The sequence below is a fragment of the Vicia villosa genome, linkage group LG3, assembly GCF_029867415.1.
Source record: "Vicia villosa cultivar HV-30 ecotype Madison, WI linkage group LG3, Vvil1.0, whole genome shotgun sequence".
NCBI lineage: Eukaryota > Viridiplantae > Streptophyta > Magnoliopsida > Fabales > Fabaceae > Vicia > Vicia villosa.
In genome coordinates this window covers 61,351,838-61,377,225 of record NC_081182.1, presented here as the reverse complement: position 1 = coordinate 61,377,225, position 25,388 = coordinate 61,351,838, and the positions used below count along the sequence as shown (strand labels likewise).

Below are 25,388 nucleotides of genomic sequence, written 5' to 3'. Positions count from 1 at the left end.
ACCGCACTGTGAATACCCCTAATTTGATTGGTAATTAAGCTAATGAGATTTTAATTTTAAAATTCAAAATAAAATATAAATATCTCTTCTCACTCTTCATGGCTATTTGAACATGACTATTGAGATGATATGTGTGATGGAACAATATGGCTATAAAATAGACACTTTAAGGAAAGCAACCGTGGTTTCTCTTATTCTTTTTAATCTAACAAATATAAAAGATATCTTATAAAAATAAAAATAAAATAAAATAAAATACTATCTTCATCATCAAAGATACGCATATAAGAGGAAAAAAGATATGAGAAAAGAATTCGAATAAAAAAAATCAAAAATCATCATGGATCCGGATACATATTTATATGTTTTCATAGAAATTAGAGCAATGTAAAATCATAATATAAAAATCCAATTATGAAATTTTACGTATATCAATAGCTACATCAATGGCTGCTTGAGTGTTTTCATTTACGACCTGTTTTGTTGTCGTTTTTTGCTTTTATCCCTTTGTATTTGTGGTTGGTTTCTTTTGCTTCTATACTGTTTCATTTTGTTTTGTTGGTGGTTATTAAGTACCTCATGTATCTTCTTTAAACAATCGTGTTGTTTCTATCTCTCTGGCGTTTAGTGCCTCATGAATCATGACTTTATCTTATGTATCATTTAAACGAAAGCCATGCACGATGTAGACGGAAGAATTTGTTTGTTAAACTAACAACTACCTTAGGGAAAAAGTCCATATATATGCTTTATGCTTGTTTTATTGATTTTATAATAATAATTTATTGAATTCTTCTTTTGAAACCTGTTGATGACATTCACATGATGGAACAATTATAAGGATCCTCATAATATCTTACGAAGGAACAATTACAATGAGGAACAGGAACACTATTAGGCCATACCACAATTGCCTCTTCTTTCTTTTCCTCTTTTTTTTCCACATCACCAACACTAACCAAATTTGCATAGCCAAATTTCTTTCTTAGAAGCCTTGTGAGTTTAACTGAATCTATCCCTTCTCCAGTTACCTCTATTTGATCCTTGCTATCTCCTTTTATAGCTGCACTTTCCACTTCTGAATATTTTTTTTGCACATGATCAATTTCGATAATTAAGCATGGTTTTTAACTGGTTTTTTTTATTAAAAAGTAGTACTGGTGAGAAAATTTTAGTGAATTAACTAACTTATTACCTCGAACTCCAACTGCAATCTTCATGGCACTGGACCTTGCTTTTTGGTTCTTCATCGTCACATTGATCACTACCTTTTGCTGCATGCAAACATTTTGCAATCAAAGATATATTATTCATTTAATGAAAAATTCACTTATTTTATATATATATATATATATAATCATAGTTAAGGGGTGAAGGTTATTGATTACGTACCTTCGCCATAATGATTGTGAGATATTAAATAAATGGATTAGAAGAAGCTTTGTTTAGATGAAGCGTGGGAGTAGTTTATGTTTAAAGTATTATGGAAGTGTCTGAGGAATTACTCATATATTTTGAGTATTTATAGGCAGGGACCAACCTATTTATATGGGTGTAAGCAACGAACTACTTTTAGTTTCGAAAATAAATAAATTTTTTAGTATTTATTGTACTAAAAAATTTAATAAAAGAATTTAATGGAAATACACCGACGATGTAAAGTAGTTTTACACCGTCAGTGAATTGTAACCATCAGATTTTAAGTTATATTTAATTTTTATATTAGTTATATGTAAAATAATAATTATGAATGGTTGTAATGAATTGATAGTGTAAAACTTTTTACACTGATAATGCATAAACATTAATCTCTTAATAAAACCGATACGTGTTACAGATTGTGACTCATAGATAAATTAATAAATTTTCTAATAACAATTATTGAAAGCAACTCATAGATAATATATGTGGGAGAATAAGATTTATTAGTACATTAAAACGGAAAAAATATATATATCTTGCAAAGGCAAGAGCCTCGTCCTAACATATGAAATCGCTTGTTAAATTGAAGGAATGTAAGTTCAAAAATAAATCGCAATACCCTATTTATTTATTTTTAAGGTTATGAAAATTAAGTTATTACATATATACAAATAAAAACGAACCTCGTAGTTCTAGACTAATAGAGTAGTGACAACATTGCCTCAACTCAACCAATCAAAGTACTAGTATGTTATAGGCATTGACTCTGTGGAAAAATATATCTATGGTTGGTGGGCCAGTAAATGACTTTCAGAGTCAATGGTTGCAATCTGTTTACCTTAGCTGCAGGCAATTGCTTACTCATTCCGTCGTTTAATATTCAAAACGAGTCACTCACTCACTGTCTTTGGAAAACATTTCGTTTGTCCCAAACGATGGATACCATTGACAAATTCATTAAACCATAGTATCTAGAAATTAAAATCTAATTTAGTTTTTGAAAAAGTCATTAAAACTAAATTTAGTTTTTGAAAAAATAAAAGTGATTTTTTTAAAATAATATTATTTTAATATTATGTATTCTTTTGAAAAAGTCTTTGTCTTCTTTACATTTTATATATAGTTGATAAAAGAACGAAGGAGAAAAGAAATTTTTTTATTAAATAGTTTAATATTATGTATTTAAAAAATAGTTACAACAAAAAATAATATTATTTCCTTGCTATCAACGAAAATTAAGCAATAAATAAATAATTCCATAACAATCAAATTCAAATAAACATCAGGTAGAAATGACAAACTCATAAAAGGCCTAACTGTAGTTTTATTTGTTTTTTTTTTTTACCATTTCTTAAATTTTGTTTTACATATTTTTAAATTTAGAACTTTTGTCCTTTTTATACTAATTTTGAATTTTAGTTTTTCTATTTTTTTTTTAATCAAAGAATATATTATTGATATTAATTCAAAAAACTATACAAGCACAAGGTGATCAAGTAGATCCAACCAACCCACCAAGACCAACAAGACAAACAACAACCTACATCATGATTCTAGCGATATGTTGTCGAAACTTCCTAATATTCCAAATCCTATACACTATGCTATCTTTAATTTTTTTCCACAATGTTTGTATTATCCACATTATTCTTGAAACAAGCATCATTTCTCATCCTCCACACGCTATAGATCGTTTCCGCTATACAAACTTTAATCAACATAGCTTTCCATCCCTTGCCTTTGGCAATAGTAGATATCCATCGAATTTCATCCTCCCATCTAACCGGCTGATGCTTTAACTCAATCCACTCTAGAATATTCTTCCATATATTTCCAGTTTTCCTGCATTGAAAGAAGATATGGTTGTGGGATTCCTCAGATTCGTTGCACAGAACACAGTTACTATCCTGCAAGATACCAAACCGTTTAAGTCTGTCCCTAGTAGGTAGATGCATATGACATGCCATCCACAAGCAGATAAGAGCTCTAGGCTGCGCTTTATTACTTTGCATCACATTCGCCCAATCAACAGAACTACCATCATCAATAAGACACTTATAAAACTTTGTGGTACTGAATTTATGCTTCAGCTTAGCCTCATTCCACACCTGTTGCATATTAGCAATATGCTCCCTTTGCTTAAGGATCCCTTTGAACATCCAGCTATTACTACCCTTAATTTCATACTCCATGACATCCCTTCCTTTCAAATAGTGGCAATTAATCCACTTTACCCATAGATTGTCAGCCTTTTCACTTATGTTCCACAAACATTTCATAAGTAAAGCACAGTTCCACCAATACATATTCAGTATTTGGAGACCTCCTTGTTTATAGCTGCTGCAGACTTTAATCCAAGCAACCGGACTCTTGCTACTATTATTCTCATGATTTCCAGTCCAAATGAATTTCCTACAAATATCCTCAATCTTTTTTATGACACCTTTGGGAATGGGGAAGCATTGCATCCAAAACTGTGCTACAGCTCTAGTAATGCTCTTCACCAGTTGGATCCTTCCAGCATAACTGAGCAGCTTAGTTGTCCAATGATGCATTCTACCTGCAATCTTCTCAATTAAAGGCATATAGTGATGAACATTCAACCTCCTACTAGTAAGAGGGACCCCAAGGTACCTAACAGGTAGGGCACCTTCAGTAAATCCTGTCATACTAAGTAACTCATGCTTTAGATCATCATTAATGCCACCAAAATACATTCTGCTCTTACTAGCATTTGCTCTGAGACCCGTAGAATTAGTGAAAGTATTAAAGGCTCCCTTCATCAACTCCACAGATCGAGAATCACCTCTGCAAAACAGTAATACATCATCAGCAAAGATTAGATTAGTGAGGGAAAGTTTCTTGCATTGAGCATGATGATGGAACTCTGGCCTAGCCTGCATCTTGAACATCAATCTATTCATGTACTCCATAATAATCACAAACAGCATAGGAGATATGGGGTCACCCTGCCTAATACCCCTATGAGCTTGCAAAAATTTGGTGTGCTCTCCATTGATATTGAATTTATAAGAAACAGAACTAACACTAGCCATAATCCAGCAGATGAATTGACTAGGGATACCAATCTCCTTTTAAGATACTCTGTAATGCATGCCAATTGACCATATCATATGCTTTCTGTAGGTCAATTTGCATCATTATTCTAGGAGTTCCACCCTTTTTCTTATAACCTTTAAGTAATTCATAAGCCAAAAAGATATGGTTGTGAATATTCTGATGAGGGACAAAAGCAGCCTGAGTTTGGCTTATGATGCTAGGAAGAACCTTCCCCAACCTGGCAGTCATAATTCTAGAGATAATCTTGTAAAAAGTTGTACATCTAGCAATAGGCCTGTAATCCTTTATACCTTTAGGTGAATCTCCTTTTGGGATCAATGTTACTATGGTGCTGTTGAAAGGTTTATACAAAGTTCCAGTGGCAAAGAACTCCTGGACAGCAGCCAAAACATCCACCCTAACAATGTTCCAACAGACTTTGAAAAATTTGGATCCAAAACCATCAAGGCCTGGAGCTTTCAAATCTCCTATCCCTTTTAAAGCCTGCAGCGCATCATCCTCAGAAATACTTCTAATAAGCCCCTCTCTCTGCTCCATACTCAATTGAGGTCCTCTTCTCATGGCCTCAATATCTATATGCTGAATATTATTATCCTCCTTTCCCATAAGCTGACCATAAAACTCAAGAACTTCAAATTCAATCTCCTCATGCTCTTGCAAAACAGACCCATCAGCCTTTAATAATCCTCTCATGTTTCTCTGTGCTTGCTTGGCTTTAATGTATGAATAGAAGAACTGATTATTACCATCCCCCATTCTTAACCAGTCCACTTTAGCCCTTTGCTTTAGCATACTATCCTCCAGCACATTTATTCTCAACACCTCATCAGTATAGTTCTTGATGCTAGCAATGATACTAGGATCAAATCTGTTCAGACTGAGAGCTTCCTGGGCATTCTGAAGATTTTCTCTAGCTTTTAACTTTTGCTGCTGAATATTATTCAGAGGCTTGCTAAATCTTCTCAATATATACTGCAATCTCTTGAGTTTCCTCCACAAAACACACATAGGCTTCCCATGGACAGGTTGAGCCCAAGATGCTTTCACTACATTCTCAAACCCTTCCATATCAGCAAGGCAATTACTAAATCTGAAATGTCTCTGAGGTCTTCTCGCAGGCTTAGTGTCACACAAATGCAACATAGCATGATCTGATACTTGGGGGGACAGGATGTTCAGTTTGCAATCAGAATAATCTTGGAACCAATCAGTGTTAGCAACAACTCTATCTATCCTAGAGTAAATAGGATCATCAGCTCTTTTATTGAACCACGTGAAGTAATCACCATAGCTGGGCATTTCACTCAGACCAGTTCTGCACATCATATCTTGCATATCACTATATTCCTTCTCAGTCACAGCTCTCCCTCCCAATCTATCCTGGGCTTTGGCAATGTTGTTAAAATCACCCATCACACACCAAGCCCCCTGCAAGTTCATGTGAATCTGAATAATGTCCTTCCAAAGCACTTTCCTCTCTTCAATATAATTCTGAGCATATACAGCAGTTAACCAGAATTTAAAGCTACCATGTACATTAGTGACCCTACAATGTATATATTGGCTGGATGACTCAATATTCTGCAGATTCACCCTGGCATTATCCCAGCAAACCCAGATTCTACCATTGTCATGAGCATTATAGTTATCAATATAATGAACATTCAGCTGCATCTTGTCTCTAATACTTTTTGCTTTATTAGGTTTCACCCTAGTTTATATAAGAATCATAATTGCAGGCTTTAGCTCACAGAGACGGGTCCTAATCTCCCTCAGTTTGCCTACATTATTCAGACCCCTAATGTTCCAGGACACTAACATGACTCACTGCTAGAGGCCTTTAGTAGGTCACTCAAAACCTCTAAAGCCGCAAAGCCATTGTCACACGCAATCTCAGAAGGTACAATTTTAACATTCTTACCTTTATCTCTTGCTGTTCTTCTGCCCACCGTCCAAGGTGCTTCCCCAATATTGACATTTTCCTCATCTATTGGTGCCTTATTTATTGTAGCAACATCATGTTCATTGACCTTGAGGGGAGTAGTCTGCTTTACCACATCAGGGGGTTTCTGCTTAGGTCTCCATTGTTGAGTTTTCTTTCCCTTTTGACAATGATGACCTATCTTCTGACAGGATTCACAAAAGCTAGGTTGCCATTCATATTCCACTCCTTGCTTTATCCTTCTTCCTTCAATGTCCTTTATGGATATTTCCTTTACCATTTTCTGAGTGACATCCACTTCCACCAAGATTCTAGCATAAGACACGCGCAGCTTGCTCGCAGTACACTCATCAGTAACCAAAGGCGTCCCTATAGCGCTTCCTATCCTGTTCAAACTCTTCACACCCCATAGATGCAGAGGTAACTGCGGGAGCTTCACCCAAATAGGCAGTGTTCGCAGCAGATCCTTCTTCAAGTTGAAATCTGCCCTCCATTCCTTCAAAATCAACGGCATATTCCTAATTGTGTAGGGTCCTTTCATCAACACTGCTTCCCTATCATCAAAAGAATTGAATCGAGCCAGGAAATAACCATCCTCATGGTAGTATAGATCCGGAGTTTGTACAAAGTTCCAATTCTTCTCCATATAGTTCTTGATCGTATACATGCTCAAATCTGTGCCAAGCACATACAGAATCAAAGCGTTTTCCCAAAATTGAATTTCAGAAGTCACATCATCTTCTTCAATTTCAATTTCCACTTCCCCGTTGACAATCGTTGGCGCCACAAATTCCATAGTCATCCCCTTCGTTGGATTGCGATTATCTGTGAGTACATCCACCCATAGTTTTCGATGCGATGCATTCACAATTGCTTCAGTTTTCTTTGCAATTAGGGTTTCGTCTGTTCGCGCATCCTTTTCCTTCCTAATCGAGCCGTCATTGCTAGTTTCTTCCTCAGTACGTCCTCCCTTCAGCACACTCGTGTTCCCCGTCGGTGACTTCTCCGGTGAAGGTTGACTCGCCGGCGTCGGTGGCACCGTAGACTTTGGCCTCCCCCGACCCCGTTTCGTCATCAGAGAGAGAGAGCGTATTTTTATTTATATATATATATATATATATATATATATATATATTTTAAATTTACAAAAAAAAATTATCTATTTTTAAATTTACAAAAAATATAGTATCTCTATTTTATCAATTCCAAAAATGAAATCTTATGTTTTTTAAAATGTTGATATTGTTATCAAATTAACCAAAACATGATCTATATTTATAGTACATGATCTATAACAATCATTAACTCAAGGAATACACAAAGGTTATGAACTTAATTTATAGGAGTTAAGGAATATAAAAAGATTGGGGAAAATGAACATTCACGTCTATTTACTATTACTCATAACACTCCCCCTTGGATGTCCATTGAGGATATGCCTCGTTAAAACCTTACTAGAGAAAACCCAATTGGACAAGTTCTAGTTAAGGAAAAAGAGTACAATATCCTTTTAATGTGAATTGACTCGTTAAAAACCTTACTAAGAAAACCCAGTGGGACAAAACTATGGTGAAGGGAAAAAGAGTGCAAAACATATGTATTTCTCCCCCTCATGCATATGTTTATATGTGGGACGATATTTTTTGTAGTCGTTGCTTAAAATATCTTCTTCAAAGAGACTTCATGTAGTGCTAATAGTTATGCAGAATTTTATGAAGTTGTTGCCATGATTTGTTTTTTAGATCTCCATGAAATGGTTGTACCATCACATGTAAACAAATAACCTATTTCTAATCTACCATTGTGAGGATCTGACAAGTAACCTGCGTCTCTAAGATAGCAAAATATATGTTTGACTCTGTTCCATTGTCTTCGTGTGTGTGAATAATTGTATCTTGCTAATAGATTAACCGCAGATGATATATCAAGACGTGTATAATTAACAAGGTGCATTAGTGCTCCAATTGCACTGAGATATGGTACTTCAAGACCAAGCAATTTTCATCCTTTTCTCGAGGCCTGAAAAGATCTTTCTCCACGTCTAATGATCTAAAAACCATACTGGGGTAGGCAACATGTGGCATTTGTCCTTGTAAAATATCTGAATCTAACCCACGTGATTGCTACACATACACACCTTTAGGGTAACTCCTCTCTTATGATGCCTTCAAATAAATAGTCAAGTCCCTCGAATGTAAGGATACCTTAGCCTGCTGCCTACGAATAAAAATCATCATAGTCCCTCGGAATACAGATCATAGTCCCTTCGAGTTGCCTACGATAAAATGATCCCGTCCCTCGATGTTGCTTTCGATTAAATGATGATAGTCCCTTCGATTGCTAAGGTATCCTTACTTGTTGCCCTAATGACTATTCTCATCAATTCATAGGACTTCCTACCCTTCTTATCGTATGGATAGCCTTATGGAAAACGATGACCCTCGATGACCCGATCACATCCAATGAAAGGACTATCTTCCTAACAATTGGTATGGATAGCCCCTTCAAACGAAAGACGTAAAGAACAAGAAAGACGAACTCAGGGTAGGTAGCTCTTAATTGCTTGCTCAATACTACAAAATGCTTTTCACACCTCCTTTTCAAAACGATTTCAAAGGCTACACTTATTTACAAGTTAAAGTCCTTTTTCAAAATCTTTTCTAAACACACACTACACTTCCTTTCAAACAAATCAAACAAAAATAAGTGAGCTAAGCAATTAAGATCCCATGGATAACCATGGATACAAAGGGTGCTTACACCTTCCCTTTGTATAACCTACCCTCTGAACTCAAAATCTTTCAAAGGTCTTTCCTGTTCTTTTAGCCTTTCTTAATTGGATAAAATAAAAGTCGGTGGCAACTCTTGCTATCCGCACATATTTTAAAAAGTCAGTTCTCCCACCGAGTTACAGATGTTTTTGATGGAAAATACGTGTTAGAAATAGGTTACTATGCCATGAATCGCAGGAAAATGATGATTAGAATGTGTCTTGGGGTCAAGAAATCGTAGGGGACGGATGATGAACGCACATGAATTTGCTGCAGAATCGCAGAGCGCGCTTAGCACAGGAGGATTTAGACGTTGTAGCGCATGTGGCTTTAGACGTTGTAGCGCCTATGAGTGGTCTTAGCGCCGTGAGGCCCGCTTAGCACAACCTAGAGTGTGAAATTTTATATATTTTTTAACCTTTCATGAGATTATGCATGCTTATACTTTATCTTAGTTTATACTTAATTTTAAAAGAATTAAAGATGCATGAAAGGATGATTTTGGAGGCTTATTGAAATTAAACATGAAACTTTGTCATTTGCTTATGTGTATGCTTGATTATGACACATGCTTGTGAAGAAGATCATAAGGGGATATATTTTTGTTGTAATGAGGTGTTGTATGTGATGGTTTATAACATCATAAATATGAGGTATGTGTGGTTTGATATTAATTTATATGATTCTGATGTGGATGTAATGGGATGATGATTATATGATATGATGAGTAAATGAATGATGATGTATTTTGAATAGTCGTGGTCGTTATTGTTATGACTTTGTGCATCATACAGTCATAGCATATGTTAGGATATTGGTCCAGTGATGTTTGCAAGATGATTTGTCCCGTGTTATGGCGCTAGTCCAGTGACGGCCTCATTCCCATAGTGTGGATTGGGTGCGATATTATGAAGTATTCTGATTCCAAGCAGGAATCGATCTTATTGGTGGGGATCCTTGGAGATAGAGATGACTGAGTTATCGGTGAAGTTTTGGCACCATATGCATGAGTCAGTGACGTTGCATTGCATCCTTTGTGGCATTGCAAGATATTGAATTAAGTGATGTTTGATGATGTGTGATTAAATGATGATTTGTGTGATGATTGTTGATTATTGATGTGATCATGAGGTGAATGAAATGATTAATTGATATTGTAAGTAAGTGTGTGAAGTATGATTGAAGAGTGAAATATTTGATCATTGTTGTGCAACTACTACGATTATTTCTTATATCTTCTATAATGATTTGTAATTACTCACCCTTTTTTCTTAGAAATGTTGCCTCGAAACGTGGGCAACTTGCACGTGATCAAGAATAATGCATTGAAGCTTAGAGGATAGCTTCAGAGTACTTTAATAGTTTCTTTTGATTTAGAGGTGTCTTACTCTGATACGTAACATCGGGTTGGAAACGCTTGAATTTGAAGTTGTTGTTCTTTTAAAATTACAGTCTTACTAATAATGTTATTTGAGAAGTTTTTTTGATGTCAACCTTAATAGTTACAAGGTTTTTGAAGTTTTATTTGAATAAATGAAATTAAGTCGAGGCTATGAATTCCGCTGCGAAGTTTGAAAAGTTATATGTTAATATTATTTAAAGGTTTGTGAATTTAATTATTTAAGAATCTGTGTTACGGAGAATGAATGGTTATTATGATGTTTATATGAAGATGTGAGACCAATGTGATGATTTGTGCGTAATTATTTATTAAAATAACTGTTGGGTTTATAAGGGAGTTACGCTAAGCTTTCAGTCCATTCTAAAAAGCTCCCACAAACATTTCTTGGCTGGGGTAGACCACCTTTTATTAAACCGGACTAGAGTCTCTCTAGGATTCAGAGTATCCCTAGAAGACCATAAACGAACTAGATGTTAAGACCATTCAGTGTTTACTCATAAACAACTAAAAAATCAGATTCCTTGAGAGATCTTCATAGTAAGTTAATGAGAACCTAGGTAGAGGTTTATATACCATCTCAACGCCGCCTCCTTAAAAGTCTCAGGCATAACCATGCACTTAAGGGAGTCAATGGCACATATTATTTCCATCTTAGTTTTGATGCAATGATATTCTTTTGTGAGTTTTTGTTTCCATCAAAATTACCAACGACAGCGGCTTGAAGTTTTCTGGCACAGGCGCGTCTCAAATTTCTCTGAAAGGGATACTAATATAAGATTTCTGGGCTCTCCTGTGTGTCGACCTCATGTCGTTGTTGTCGGAGATGCAAAATGTTGACTTGCAAAATTTCATTAAGGTGGCACAACTCCTCCATAGTAGCTTGGAAACTTCAGTTATTCCCCTAACATGTTGCTTGACACCTTTTCCATAAGTTATAACTAAGGAGGATTGGGTCGAGATAGGTCACATACTCGCCACCTTCCTTGCTATTTACACGAGAATTGATGAGTCGGGTTTTTAGGGGCCTAACTGAAGTTAGTAAAGATATTAATAATATGCCAACATATCTCAACCTATATATTATTATGTAATATCTCTACTAACAATTGGTTCTAACATTAGTGAAAAATAATATTCAACATCTATTTATAAAATAATAATATAATATTTATTCGTTGAGATTATGTACAAACAATTCAATATATATATATATATATATATATATATATATATATATATATATATATATATATATATATATATATATATATATATATATATATATATATATATATATATATATATATATATATATATATAGAGAGAGAGAGAGAGAGAGAGACAGAGATAGAGGAGAGTTATATTTACTCCAAGAGTAAGTTATTGTAACTTACTCCAAATCTAGACCATTGGTTCTTTTCAATCTAGTGGTTAAAAATAATAAGTAATTAAATGTGGAGAGAGAAAACTATTACTTATTATTTCTAACCATTAGATTGAGAAGAATCAATGGCCTGGATTTGGAGTAAGTTATAATAACTTACTCCTGGAGTAAATATAACCCTCCTCATATATATATATATATATATATATATATATATATATATATATATATATACAATGTTATATATCTCATAGCTGGAATCTTCGTATACATAAAAACACTATAAATTAGAACGTGCCCAATAAACTTTGCCAGGTTTCCAATTTTTTGGAATGACTTTACGAGCTTTAAAGGTCTTGGATTTTCCATTTGCACTTTGTGTGAGCTTAATAGAATATGGAGGTTTCAGCTCTACACCATTATTGCTCAAAAACCATCTTGCACCCCAAGAATGTTGCATTGGAAGCCATTTTTTTGATCCATGTCCTTCCTTCAATTCAACTTTTTCAATGTCACCATATCCATTTTGGTATTGTATTTGAACAATAAAATGATATGGGTTGGCTCCTTTATCAGTTTCAAATGCTATTGTCCTCCAAAACGTGCATGCAACCCTCTTGTACTGAATCTTAATATCTCCAGCATCGAGAAGATTTTTAACATGGCCTTGGCCTTTTTTGGCAAGGCGACCAAAGGCAGTGCAACTTAGATCGAAATGACCCTCATTACATCCTCCACATTCATCACTTATAACCACTCTCACCGATTTTTCGGAACATTCTTTATGTTCTGTGCATTTCACCTTATAACAAGAACCACAACCTTTTCCCCCACGGTAAATAGATCCACCAGCAGCCGATGTCATTTTATCAAAAGGATGTTTTTCAACAGTATCACCATATCCACATGCACCTCCTACACACAAAAATCATATCGTGTGTGATTTAAATATGAGAACAACAATAGTTTTTGTTTCGTTAAATTTCAATTCAATCGGTAGTTGTGCAATAATATCAAATCCAGAGGCACTTATTTTAAAAAATATGGAGTTCCATGCATGAATGTTATATTGAATACTTATTTATACCTGTTGATCCAGCACCATTTGGAGGTCCATAATGTGTAGCTTTTCCCATTTTCCATTTATCATCATCATCCTTTTCAAAATGAGAAACGTTAAATGGATTCCTTTTGAAGCAATAACAAGGATTTACCTGAAGAGAAAAGAGTAATACAAGAGAAATCATGCAACGAAGAAGAGCATTCATAATGTAATTTTGAAAATGAGTATTGTGTGGATGAAATTCTGTCAATATATAATAACCCTATTTAAAGAAAAATATTTTTGTAATATGTAGCATACTTTTTAAAATAGTAAAAGTTATTTTAAACAATCTTTTAATAAATTAAATAATTAATTTTAACATCAAATAATATAAATATTTATTATTAAATATAGACAATATTTCTTACTCAATAATGTATTTTTTTATTGAAAAGTATTTAAAACTTCAAATTTATGCGATTTTCTATATCTTTTAATATTTGTGTTGTCCAAAAAGTACAGGGGGTGCATGGAGTCCCTACTGCAAGACAGAGGATACTTAGAGGATTTGTAGGTAATATAGCAACGATAGTGTTTAGGGACCATTTGCAATAGTGAGAGGCCCTGTATGGTGGTTTTACGACCTGTTCATGTGAGGTGAGATGTCTTTGGTTATGGTAGCATGGTTGATCGGCCACCAATTTCACCTTGTTCCTATGTTCGAATCAATGGAAAAGCACTTCATTCGGTGGTATTTTAAGTCGTTTTAGTCTAGTTCTTGTTTAGTTTTATTTATCTTTGTATTTGAATCTGGTGTGTTATCTTTTCTAGTTTCTGTCGTTTTTCCATTGCTTTTGATCTTGTGTTGGTAGTGTTTTAAGTTATGCAGATACAGGGCACGATTCGAGGCAAGAAAAAGTGAATTTTGGTGAGACAGAGCTGTGACACGGCCACCCGTGTCATGGGACACGGCCGTGTCAGACTTGCTGAAGAGAAGAACTTGAAAATATGAAAACCAAGAAGACAGAGTTGTGACACTGCCACCCGTGTCCCATGACACGGCCGTGTCAGACATGCTGAAGAGAAAAAGTTGAGAAATCTTGGAACCAAGAAGTCAGGGGTCTGACACGGCCACCCGTGTCCCATGACACGGCCGTGTCAGACATGTGCGCAGAAAAATTCTGATTTTTAACTTATGAAATCTGTCACTTAAGTAAGGGTATGATGGACTTTTCGTATGAGAATATTTGCTGTGAGGTATTTAGTCACTGTTTGGAAAGAAGAAAATGACTTTTTGACAGTCGGAGAACGTGAAAATAGAGATTGAGAGCATTAAGGCTTGGAGCGAAGAAATCTTCAAAAGCATCCGCGATTGAAGATCAATTCCGATTCAACCAATTGTAATGTCTTCATCTTTATTCATTGTTATCGTGATAATTGTCATGAGTAGCTAAACTCTTTACTTGTTAGGATTGATGTCCCTGAATCATGTGATGTAATGACTATAATTTACCGTTAGTTTTCGGATTATCTTTATGAAATTCAGTTTATGATTAAAAGTGCTTATTGCTTCTTTATATTGGAAAATATATGTGTTGATATACGGTTGAGGGTTCGTCGGACAAACTACCTCAACGCTTTTTTAATCATAACGCTATAATTGAGAATCACTTAGGAATAAGGGTTTAATGTGTAGCGACCATATTATCCAGGCTATGTCTTGTAGAATCTTGAGGTAAAATCATCTTGTTAAGGAATTAAAAGAGGGTTTTAATCTCAAGAAGTTTTCACTAAGGAATTAGGGGAAATCAATGTTTGGTGTCGGTAGTGAGAATTTCTAAAGTTAATCTGTTAATCGGTGATTATTTCATTGCAGAGCGATTCATACATCTGTCCTGACTTGTTCCAGCATATTTTCATTAAGCAAATTATTTTAACTCTTTCATTGCATAAGTTGTTATTTTAAATTAAATATAAAAACCAAACCCCCGATGACTTTTTATTCCGTTGCACTATTCTAAAACGTATAATTCCTACGCAGTCCGCGAGTTCGATACTTGGGAAAATTAATCCTCTTATTACTACATCGGTAAAAATAGTACACTTGCTATTTTTCCGATCAAGTTTTTGGCGCCGTTGCCGGGGACTGCCAAATTATAAGTTAAAAAATAGTTCAATTGAATTTTTGTTGCTCTGCAACTAAAATTTTTATTTTTATTTGTCTGGTATTTCATTTGCTTATTACTTATAATCGTCTAACCTTTGTATGCGAGGTAAAGCCTCAGCAGAATTTATTTTTGACGCAGAACCAGAACGATCATTGCGAGCTAGGCTTCGAAAAGCGAAGCAAGAACGACTTGAAGCATTAGAAGACATTCTGACAGCTTCGGAATCTGATAACGAGGAATTTCTCTCTATTCATTTTGAGCATTCAGATTCGGAGGCTGAAACGATGGCAGCTCCCGTAGAAAGGTTGTTAGGTGATTATGGTGGAGCAAATGCACCAGCTGGCCGGATGACAATTGTAAATCAACCGGTCGATGTTGCTCACTTTCAGCTACACCCAGCAACGATTCGACAACTGGAGAAGAAACCATTTTTAGGGAGAATAAATGAAGATGCTAATAAGCATTTGCAAAGGTTTCTTACTATGACAACATCTCTGAAGATAGAAGGACACTCTGAAGAAGCCAAGAAGTTGGTTACGTTTCCATTCACGTTAGCTGATGACGCTGAAGAGTGGTTCTACTCATTACCTGCTGGGAGTATTACCACATGGCAACAAATGGAGTCTACCTTTCTGAATGAGTATTTCCCTGCTGCTGTTTATATCCGTAAGAGGTATGAGATTGTTAATTTTAAACAGAAGGAGGGAGAATCACTCGGAGATGCTTATAAGAGATTCAAGAGGTTATTGGTGGCATGCCCAACTCACAACATGGATGTCACTGAACAAATGCAGAATTTTCTGAATGCTCTTAAAATGAAGACTAAGCAATTGATTGACACAGCAGCTGGTGGCTCATCCAACTTTTCAACAGCCACTGGTGTTAAAAAAATCATAGAAGCTATTGCGGCCAATGAACACTTGGAGTTATATGACCGTAGTGTTAGCCAACCTGAAGGATTAGTGGATATGAAATTGTCAACGCAAGTTGTGAAAATTGAAGATCAGGTAGCTGCGGAAGTTGAGCGGAGATTGAAACAGATGGGTCTTGAAAAACAAACAGTAGCACAAGTTCAACCGGCTCAAGCAAGTCAATCGGTAGGGTGTGAAATATGTGGAGGACCTCATTTTACTGTTCAGTGTGTTGCTACAGCTCAGCAAGTGGAGGAAATAAAGTTCTTGAAGCAAAACAACCCCTACTCAAATACCTACAATCCGGGGTGGAAAAATCATCCAAATTTTTCATGGAAGGATCAACCAGGGAATGCTCCTAAACAAGAGGTTATTCCATATCAAGGTCAGCAGTCGCAACAACAGTATAGACCTCCTCAACAACATTATCAACAACCTCAGCAACAGGCCCCCAGAAAAGCAGATTGGGAGATTGCCATCGAAAAAATGGCAGCTCAAAGCTCTCAGTTTCAAGAAGAAACAAGGAGTAATTTTCGAAACACGGGTGCATCCATCAAAAATCTTGAGGTTCAGATGAGTCAGATAGCACAACAACTCGCTAATGCTCAACCACAAGGTGCCTTACCTAGTGGAATTGTTACAAACCCAAGGGAGCACCAGAATGTGAATGTCATCTTAACAAGAAGTCTGAGGAGATCAAAACCAGAAGAAAAAAATGAAACCGAGTATGATGATATCATCGAAGTAGATCTAGAAGTGAGAGAAAATCCGAAAGAGCCTGAAGTAGTGATATCACCGGTTAAGCCGCTGGAAGAGAAAAATAAGAAAGAAACTAAACCGGTGGTCAAATTACCATTCCCCTCTAGAGTGACCAAGAAGGATTCGAAAGAGAAGGATTTTGAGAAGTTTGCTGCAATGTTTAAGAAGTTAGAGATTAACTTACCTTTCTTTGAAGCACTTGAGAATATGCCTTTGTACAAGAAATTTATGAAAGAGTTAATTTCTAAGAAGAAACAAGTGGGAGATGAGCTGAAAGTCAGAATCGAAAAGTTTGGTAGAATCTCACCAGAGAAGAGAATACCAATCAAGCAAAAAGATCCTGGATCAGTTGCAATACCGTGCACGATAAATAACAGAACTTTCATGAAGGTTCTAATTGATTCAGGTGCTAGTGTGAGCTTAATGCCGTTATCTACCTTCAAAAAGCTCGGTATTGAAAAGGTGAGTGAAAGAGGAACAGAGTTGAAATTTGCAGATCACACCATGAAGAGGTCATATGGGGTGGCAGAAGATGTAATGGTAGAAATTGACAAATTAGTTTTTCCAGTTGATTTTGAAATAATGGATATCCCTGAAGATGAAGAAACCCCTATTATTCTGGGTCGACCTTTCTTGCGCACTAGTCGGTGCAATTTCGATATTGAAAAAGGTACTCTGACTTTGAAATCTTTTGATGAAGAAATAACTCTGAAAGTGTTAAACACCAAGAAGCAAGGTGAAAGTGGAGATAATCAATCTTCAGTTGGAATGATCTACATAGTAGGCGAAGGCAAAAGATCGGAACCAACCCAAAAAAAGGTCTCAAGCATAATCTCTCAGGTGGCGGCATCTCATATAAAAACTCCAAAGTCCAATAAAGAAATCAAGGAAAGAAAGAAAAAGGAACATCAAGGTGAGGAGATGGAATTTGAAAGTGACTTGAGGCATAAAGTGGCCCATCCTTTAAATCTAGATGAGTTCTGGGTTGCGGAAAGGACAAGCAACATGGTGTGGAAGAGGAAGTATCCCCCATAACAGAAGGGAATGGACCGTCGAGCCATGCGACGTTAAACGAAGCGCTTCGTGGGAGGCAACCCACGGGATTTGTTTTTAATAGTTTTATGTGTTTTTGCATTTTTTATTCTGTAGGTACAAACAGTGTGTCTTTTGCGAGGCGAGAAGCGGTTGGAGAAAAGAATTCAAATTGTGGAAGAGTCAGGGGTCTGACACGGGCACCCGTGTCATGTGACACGGCCGTGTCACAGATCCTGAAGAAGTGGCGTAAAAAAATCAAGTTTGGGAAATCAGAGGTGTGACACGGGCACCCGTGTCATGTGACACGGCCGTGTCACAGACCCTGAAGGATTTTCTTTTGAAATCAATTTTTGGAAGAGTGGCAGAGTTCTGACACGGCCACCCGTGTCCCGTGACACGGCCGTGTCAGACAGAAACGCAATTTTTTTTGACAAATTCGTTTTCATAGTGGTGGGCCCCCTATCAACCCTCCACCTTCGCCTCAGTGAGCACTGTAAGTCTCCCTTATGCTTGCTTACACATTGAGGACAATGTTAAATCCAAGTGTGGGGGAGGTTCTTTCATTTTAAGTTATTTCATGTTATTTCTGTTTTTGTTATTTGCATGTGTGTTTTGAGGATTTTGTGCACCAGGATGAGTGTAATTCCAGAGAAAAGGATCATGAGAATGAAGGTGAAAAAGGGGAAAGACGCATCCTAAATTGGTTCCCTGGGCACCTGTGAAAGTTGATACAACTGAAGAAAATGCTAGACGCAACTTGATGGTGCCAAGTGAATGAGTTTAGAGCAACCCGAACCGGACATAAAGTTGTACAAAATGGAGACCATTGTTGAACCTGTAAGCAATACCTAACATGTGAGGATATACAAGCCAAACACATCATTTCATCATGAGAGAGCATCAGGTATGGCATCATCACTCTAATTTTGCATTTGTTCTTCATATAGTACACAAATTGATCACACACACTGAGGCACTATTGTTTGTTTAACCCTGAGCCTTTCTTACCCAACCTTGTTATCTTTTATCCCTCGTTAACCAATCTTTACCCATCATCCTTGTTGTTCTTTTAGTAATAAAAAAAAAACAAAACAAAAAAAATTATTTTTTTTTATAGCCCCTCTTGTTTTCTCTATATTTGGTATGAACTATAAGTCCGAGTCCGATAGCAAAAATTAAGTTTGGGGTAACCGAGTCCGGTAGCAAAAGAAGGAGGCAAGTGTGAAAAGAAAAAAAAAAGAACATATGCAAGAAAGAAAATATTTGTGTAAAAGAAAAAAAAAAGAAAAATTGATTTTGTTTTACACACTTGCCATCATGTAAAGAGTTCTAAGAGTCCGGAAAGCAGAAAAATCGCTAAACACTCCAAATGTTATGTAATATGCAAAAAGATATCGGACGAATTAGTTGATACCAAACCATAAACCCTCGTACCCAATTTTTTGTTTATCCTACCTAACCTAAGCCCCGTTACAACCCGTAAGTCCTCAAAAAGTGTGTGTTATTGATTATGTGGAATTGTGTTAGAATATGTACAAAATTTAGGAGTAGATATGTATGCCTTCTTGAATGAGTGAAACACTTAACCCAGAGAGAATTTGTGAGAGTGTGATTGAGCTTGCAGGTGAAAGAATGAGTCAACATTGAAGTACAACGGAAAACTTCGGAGAGGGGAATCAAACACTTTGACACGAAAGTATATATCAAGTGTGGAAGCATCAGTTGTGTTGTGGAGCATAAGAAAAATTCATGGGTGTCCTCTTGTTTTCTCGTCCATCACTTGAGGACAAGTAATGAGCTAAGTTTGGGGTTGTGATCGGCCACCAATTTCACCTTGTTCCTATGTTCGAATCAATGGAAAAGCACTTCATTCGGTGGTATTTTAAGTCGTTTTAGTCTAGTTCTTGTTTAGTTTTATTTATCTTTGTATTTGAATCTGGTGTGTTATCTTTTCTAGTTTCTGTCGTTTTTCCATTGCTTTTGATCTTGTGTTGGTAGTGTTTTAAGTTATGCAGATACAGGGCACGATTCGAGGCAAGAAAAAGTGAATTTTGGTGAGACAGAGCTGTGACACGGCCACCCGTGTCATGGGACACGGCCGTGTCAGACTTGCTGAAGAGAAGAACTTGAAAATATGAAAACCAAGAAGACAGAGTTGTGACACTGCCACCCGTGTCCCATGACACGGCCGTGTCAGACATGCTGAAGAGAAAAAGTTGAGAAATCTTGGAACCAAGAAGTCAGGGGTCTGACACGGCCACCCGTGTCCCATGACACGGCCGTGTCAGACATGTGCGCAGAAAAATTCTGATTTTTAACTTATGAAATCTGTCACTTAAGTAAGGGTATGATGGACTTTTCGTATGAGAATATTTGCTGTGAGGTATTTAGTCACTGTTTGGAAAGAAGAAAATGACTTTTTGACGGTCGGAGAACGTGAAAATAGAGATTGTGAGCATTAGGGCTTGGAGCGAAGAAATCTTCAAAAGCATCCGCGATTGAAGATCAATTCCGATTCAACCAATTGTAATGTCTTCATCTTTATTCATTGTTATCGTGATAATTGTCATGAGTATCTAAACTCTTTACTTGTTAGGATTGATGTCCCTGAATCATGTGATGTAATGACTATAATTTACCGTTAGTTTTCGGATTATCTTTATGAAATTCAGTTTATGATTAAAAGTGCTTATTGCTTCTTTATATTGGAAAATATATGTGTTGATATACGGTTGAGGGTTCGTCGGACAAACTACCTCAACGCTTTTTTAATCATAACGCTATAATTGAGAATCACTTAGGAATAAGGGTTTAATGTGTAGCGACCATATTATCCAGGCTATGTCTTGTAGAATCTTGAGGTAAAATCATCTTGTTAAGGAATTAAAAGAGGGTTTTAATCTCAAGAAGTTTTCACTAAGGAATTAGGGGAAATCAATGTTTGGTGTCGGTAGTGAGAATTTCTAAAGTTAATCTGTTAATCGGTGATTATTTCATTGCAGAGCGATTCATACATCTGTCCTGACTTGTTCCAGCATATTTTCATTAAGCAAATTATTTTAACTCTTTCATTGCATAAGTTGTTATTTTAAATTAAATATAAAAACCAAACCCCCGATGACTTTTTATTCCGTTGCACTATTCTAAAACGTATAATTCCTACGCAGTCCGCGAGTTCGATACTTGGGAAAATTAATCCTCTTATTACTACATCGGTAAAAATAGTACACTTGCTATTTTTCTGATCAATGGTGATTTCTAGTTATTATTTGTACGTAACGTATATGTAACCAGCTCTCGTGAGGTGAGCGGTATGTGAGGATAACTTAATGTGTTTACCAAGTACCTAGGTGAATATGATGGTTAATTTGGGATCCCTTCTCCGGCTGAGGGTAGAGGTATTTATACTTGCTTCCTTGGGCTTTAGAGTTTTGGGAACCCTAAGAAATAGTCACTCCCCCCTTATTCTTGGGGTAGAGTGTTGACTGCTAATATTGTAGGGAGTTATTGCAAGACCTATTAAGAGTGTATGTGCTAATGTGTACATCGCCCTAAAGGGGGCTAGGCATTTGTTCCCCAACATCGTCATACAAGGAAAGGATCCTATAATCGCCTTTTCCCAAGGCTCTTGACAAATAAAACACTACACAGTCCCTCAAGTATGAAGCTTTTGTAGAAAGGTCAAAGTGTTTAAACCTTATTACAAAGTTGTCCCCTTGAACATTGTTTCTTTTCTTGGGCGGTAATCCCCTCTTCTGAGGCTGACTCATTCCTTAACCAGAATGGGACTTCCTTGACTTGGGGATGAGTTATCTCCTCACTTCCAGGTGTCTTCCTATCTCTTGGGATGTTCTTTTTAGGATATCAATCATTCATTTAAAGGGACATGCTTACTTGTATTTAATGTATGTAATGATGGCTAATCCTCTATCAAGACCTTAAATACTATTTCCACATGCTAGTAGCATGTAAGATTTCGAAGTTTTATGAGAGGAAAAAGGTTTAAGGTTCCTTCATAAATGTTTCTTTCCTTTCTCCTTATTTTATTTTATACTTAGCAAGTTCAGAGTTTACTCACAGCTACTTTTTTATTATTCATTGTCCTCCAACTTCAATGTAGCTGGTATGTTTCTTTTTTATTGGGGTATAGTAGTAAATTGCGGGGTTTCTAGGGTTTATGCACATTTCTCCATTTTCTTATGATGTCGACGATGGGGGTGATTTCTCTTTGTTCTGTTGTTTTTCTTAAGAACAATTTTGGTAATTTCCTTTTCAACCTATTAAAATTCAAATTTGAGAGAAAAGTAAAAAATAATACACAAGGTAATATGGTAAAATTATTGTGTGATATTTTGGCATAAGCATTGTGCAACAATTTATGTTGTTAGTACAAGGTTGTCTGGAATTACCTTAGGGAAATTTCAATCACTTGGATTATAGTGAAAATCTCTCAAGTGTGAGGGGAATGGACGTAACTCATGATTATGGGTGAACTAGGATAAACTTTATGTGAATTTATCTTTCCCCGTCTCTTTAAATTAAGCATTTGCGTTTAAAATTATTGTACTTTCAACAAACCAAAAGAGTTTTAAAACAAAAAGCATAGCTCAACCCCTCCCCTCATTTCTTGTGTTTTTCACACCTTCATTTGATATCAGAGATTCACTCTCTTATTTAATCATTTAACTGTGAAAGAGTAAAGATGTTTGAGAAACATTATGGTTGATAACAAAAATGTTATAGTTGAAGCGAATGGTAGTCATTTTTACTCAATAAAACATACTAAGTTTTATGGTGAAACACTTGACTACTTAAAAGACAAACTTGTTAGCTTTTTATACCTCAAGATGTAGAAATTTGGAATATGGTAGAAGAGGATAATACAACACCTATGAGTGATGCATATGTATTACTGATAAGGAAGCAAATGAGTGTTGTGCAGAAAAATAGTTATCAATTTCACCACAAGTCCTAAAGTTTTTAGATTAATGTTATTACCTTCACATAATTCATAAAAATTATAGTTAAGAAACAATAACTACATGCTATAATCATTTTTGTATCAACTATAAAGAAGACAAGCATTTCAAAAAATTAATTTAAATTCCTAAATGAGTTGCATATTTCTTTGGCATTCCCCAAGCGCATTTTCGACCAATACCCCAAGTGCAGAATCATGGGCATGATCAAACTTTAGAAGTCTCAAACAATATAGGGATAAATAATAATTAGGGCAACATTAAGTTGTGCCCTCAACAGATCTAAGCACCCTTAACTAGAGTAATTGAGGGTGATGGAGATCGAAATGACCAAGAGTTTGATTTAGTGAAGAGGGACCAAGATGTAGACCAAGTCGCTAGAAATTCCCAACAAAACAATTTGGGGGGGGGATAATATAGCCAACTTGGTCGAGAAAATTTTGTCCCATAATGGCCTCGATGTCGGTCTGCATAAGCCTATTTTTTTCTCTTCATTGTTTGATTATGTGTTACAGACTGAGCTACCAAAGGGTTGGAAAATTCCAAAGTTTACTATGTTTACATGGGACACTAACAAGTCCATTATTGAACATGTGGCAGGATATCAGTCAGAAGCGGAAGACATAACCAATAATGAGAATTTGAATATGAAATTCTTTCCAATTTCTCTGACTAAAAACACTTTCACATGGTTTACTACCTTACCCACATGTTCCGTATGTATTTGGAACCAACTAGAGAGGGTATCCTATGAACAATTCTACATGGGCTTGTCCAAGATTAACCTCAAATTATTATCTAGTGTGAGGTAAATGGTGGCTGAATCAATAGATGATTACCTCAATAGGTTCATAGTATTGAAGGCAAGGTGCTTCACTTAGGTGTCTAAACATGAATTGGTCGAATGGGCTCAGGGGATCTAGACTATTCCATCAAGAAGAAGCTAGATACTCATTATTTAAAAGACATGGCCCAACTAGCAGATTGAGTTTGACAAGTCGAACGCTTGAAAGCAAAAAAGGCTAGGTCAAGTAAATACCATAAAAAGGAAAAAGTATCCTATGTCTAAATAGACGAAATTTACCAAATATATGATTTTCATTGTCGAAGAAAATTAGGTTAATTTGGAATATTTAAATCCAGGGTCGTCTTACGTCTGTAATTTGTTAAAACCTTCGAACGGGAAGAATCTCGTCGAGCCTAGCAAAATAGACGAAAAATGTTACAAAACATACATATTTGATGTGACCAAGTGTGATGAAATCTTTGACCTACTAGTCTTTGATGGTCATATCATAGTCCCAAAGGGGCTAAAGACACCACCTTTAGAGCAAAGGAAGAAAAAATGTTTTTGAAAATTTCATAATTTCCTAGGGTATAAAACCTCACAATGTGTTCTTTATATGGACCTGGTCCATAACACAGTTAAAGAAGGAAGGCTGAAATTTGGTGATAACGAAAAGCCTCGGGAAGGAGGCAATTCATACTCTCAGGTTGATGAGACTCTCTAACAGATGTTCAGGATGTCACAACATCTTGTCCAACATCTAGCAGTGTTACATGTTTTAGCAAAATTACTGTCAATCCTAAAACCCAAGGAACTTACAACATCTATCTGAATTTCATCATGCAAGCCACTCCCAAGAGTAATTTATGGACTCAAGACGAGCTATTGTAGCAAAAGTCTCATCAAAATTAACTCATTATACCTGAGTATATCCTTAAGCTACAAGTCTGGTCTTGTTTCTGATCACAATACCTTTTTCAGCATATTTGTTTTTGTAAATTCATTTAGTACCAATGACATTCATTCCTTCAGTTCTAGGTACTAAGTCTTATACTTTATTTCTTATCAAAAATTCATCAGTCAATGCCTCCTTTACATTTTTAGGTTTAAGTTTAGAGACTAAACATGAACTTGATATCAACTCTCTGGATCTAGTAGTAACCCCTTCATTAAGGTTTCCTATAATGAGTTCCTTTGGATGATCTTTCTGAACTCTAATAGAGGGACCTTTGTTTGTTTAAGAACTCTTTCGTTCAATACTTGTTGGCTCATTGTTGGATTCAGTATTTGCATCTCTTTCCGCCTCATCTGTATGTTGACAAGATGTTCCAATATCGTCTTCAACATCAATCCCTTTTTTAATGATTAATCATCTGCCACAAAATTTATGGATTCCAACATTACTTTAGTTTTGGAGTAAAAAACTCTATAAGCCCTGCTATTTGTAGAGTAACCCAGAAATATCCCCTCATCACTTTTGGGATCCATCTTTCTCCTGTGTTCTCTATCAGCCAGGATGTAACATTTACTCCCAAAGACATGAAAGTATTTGACAGTAGGCTTTCTTCCTTTTTATAACTCATAAAATGTAGTTGAAGTTCCAATCCTCAAAGTGACCCTATTATGAATGTAACATGCAGTATTCATAGCTTCAGCCCAAAAATGATATGGCATATGCTTAACATGAAGCATGACCCTAAGT

General features: G+C 36.0%; 3 protein-coding genes across 3 annotated transcripts; all 3 read right to left on the bottom strand.

Annotated features, from left to right (window-relative positions):
- Positions 1 to 743: 743 nt before the first annotated feature.
- Positions 744 to 1,507, bottom strand: LOC131655915 (heavy metal-associated isoprenylated plant protein 46-like). The gene is made up of 3 exons (XM_058925712.1): positions 1,393 to 1,507; positions 1,196 to 1,274; positions 744 to 1,078 (listed from the first exon to the last, which is right to left on the bottom strand). The coding sequence occupies exons 1-3, from the start codon at positions 1,399 to 1,401 to the stop codon at positions 819 to 821; spliced, it is 348 nt and encodes a 115-aa protein (XP_058781695.1). The 5' UTR covers positions 1,402 to 1,507; the 3' UTR covers positions 744 to 818.
- A 1,525-nt stretch (positions 1,508 to 3,032) lies between these two features.
- LOC131658182 (uncharacterized) lies at positions 3,033 to 4,478 on the bottom strand. Its single transcript, XM_058927507.1, has one exon. It carries the CDS (start codon positions 4,476 to 4,478, stop codon positions 3,033 to 3,035), a length of 1,446 nt encoding a protein of 481 aa, XP_058783490.1.
- A 7,736-nt stretch (positions 4,479 to 12,214) lies between these two features.
- LOC131655914 (putative expansin-B2) lies at positions 12,215 to 13,284 on the bottom strand. Its single transcript, XM_058925711.1, has 2 exons — positions 13,090 to 13,284; positions 12,215 to 12,917 (listed from the first exon to the last, which is right to left on the bottom strand). Exons 1-2 carry the CDS (start codon positions 13,268 to 13,270, stop codon positions 12,283 to 12,285), a joined length of 816 nt encoding a protein of 271 aa, XP_058781694.1. The 5' UTR covers positions 13,271 to 13,284; the 3' UTR covers positions 12,215 to 12,282.
- Positions 13,285 to 25,388: the final 12,104 nt, after the last annotated feature.

Bases quoted from the DNA above. Each gene is read 5' to 3' on its own strand.
- LOC131655915 (XM_058925712.1), bottom strand. The intron at 1,079-1,195 runs GTAATAAGTTAG...AAAAATATTCAG, and splicing joins GATTGCAGTTGGAGTTCGAG to AAGTGGAAAGTGCAGCTATA.
- LOC131658182 (XM_058927507.1), bottom strand. From the start codon at position 4,478: ATGGCTAGTGTTAGTTCTGTTTCTTATAAATTCAATATCAATGGAGAG.
- LOC131655914 (XM_058925711.1), bottom strand. From the start codon at position 13,270: ATGAATGCTCTTCTTCGTTGCATGATTTCTCTTGTATTACTCTTTTCT. The intron at 12,918-13,089 runs GTATAAATAAGT...TTTTGTGTGTAG, and splicing joins AAATGGTGCTGGATCAACAG to GAGGTGCATGTGGATATGGT.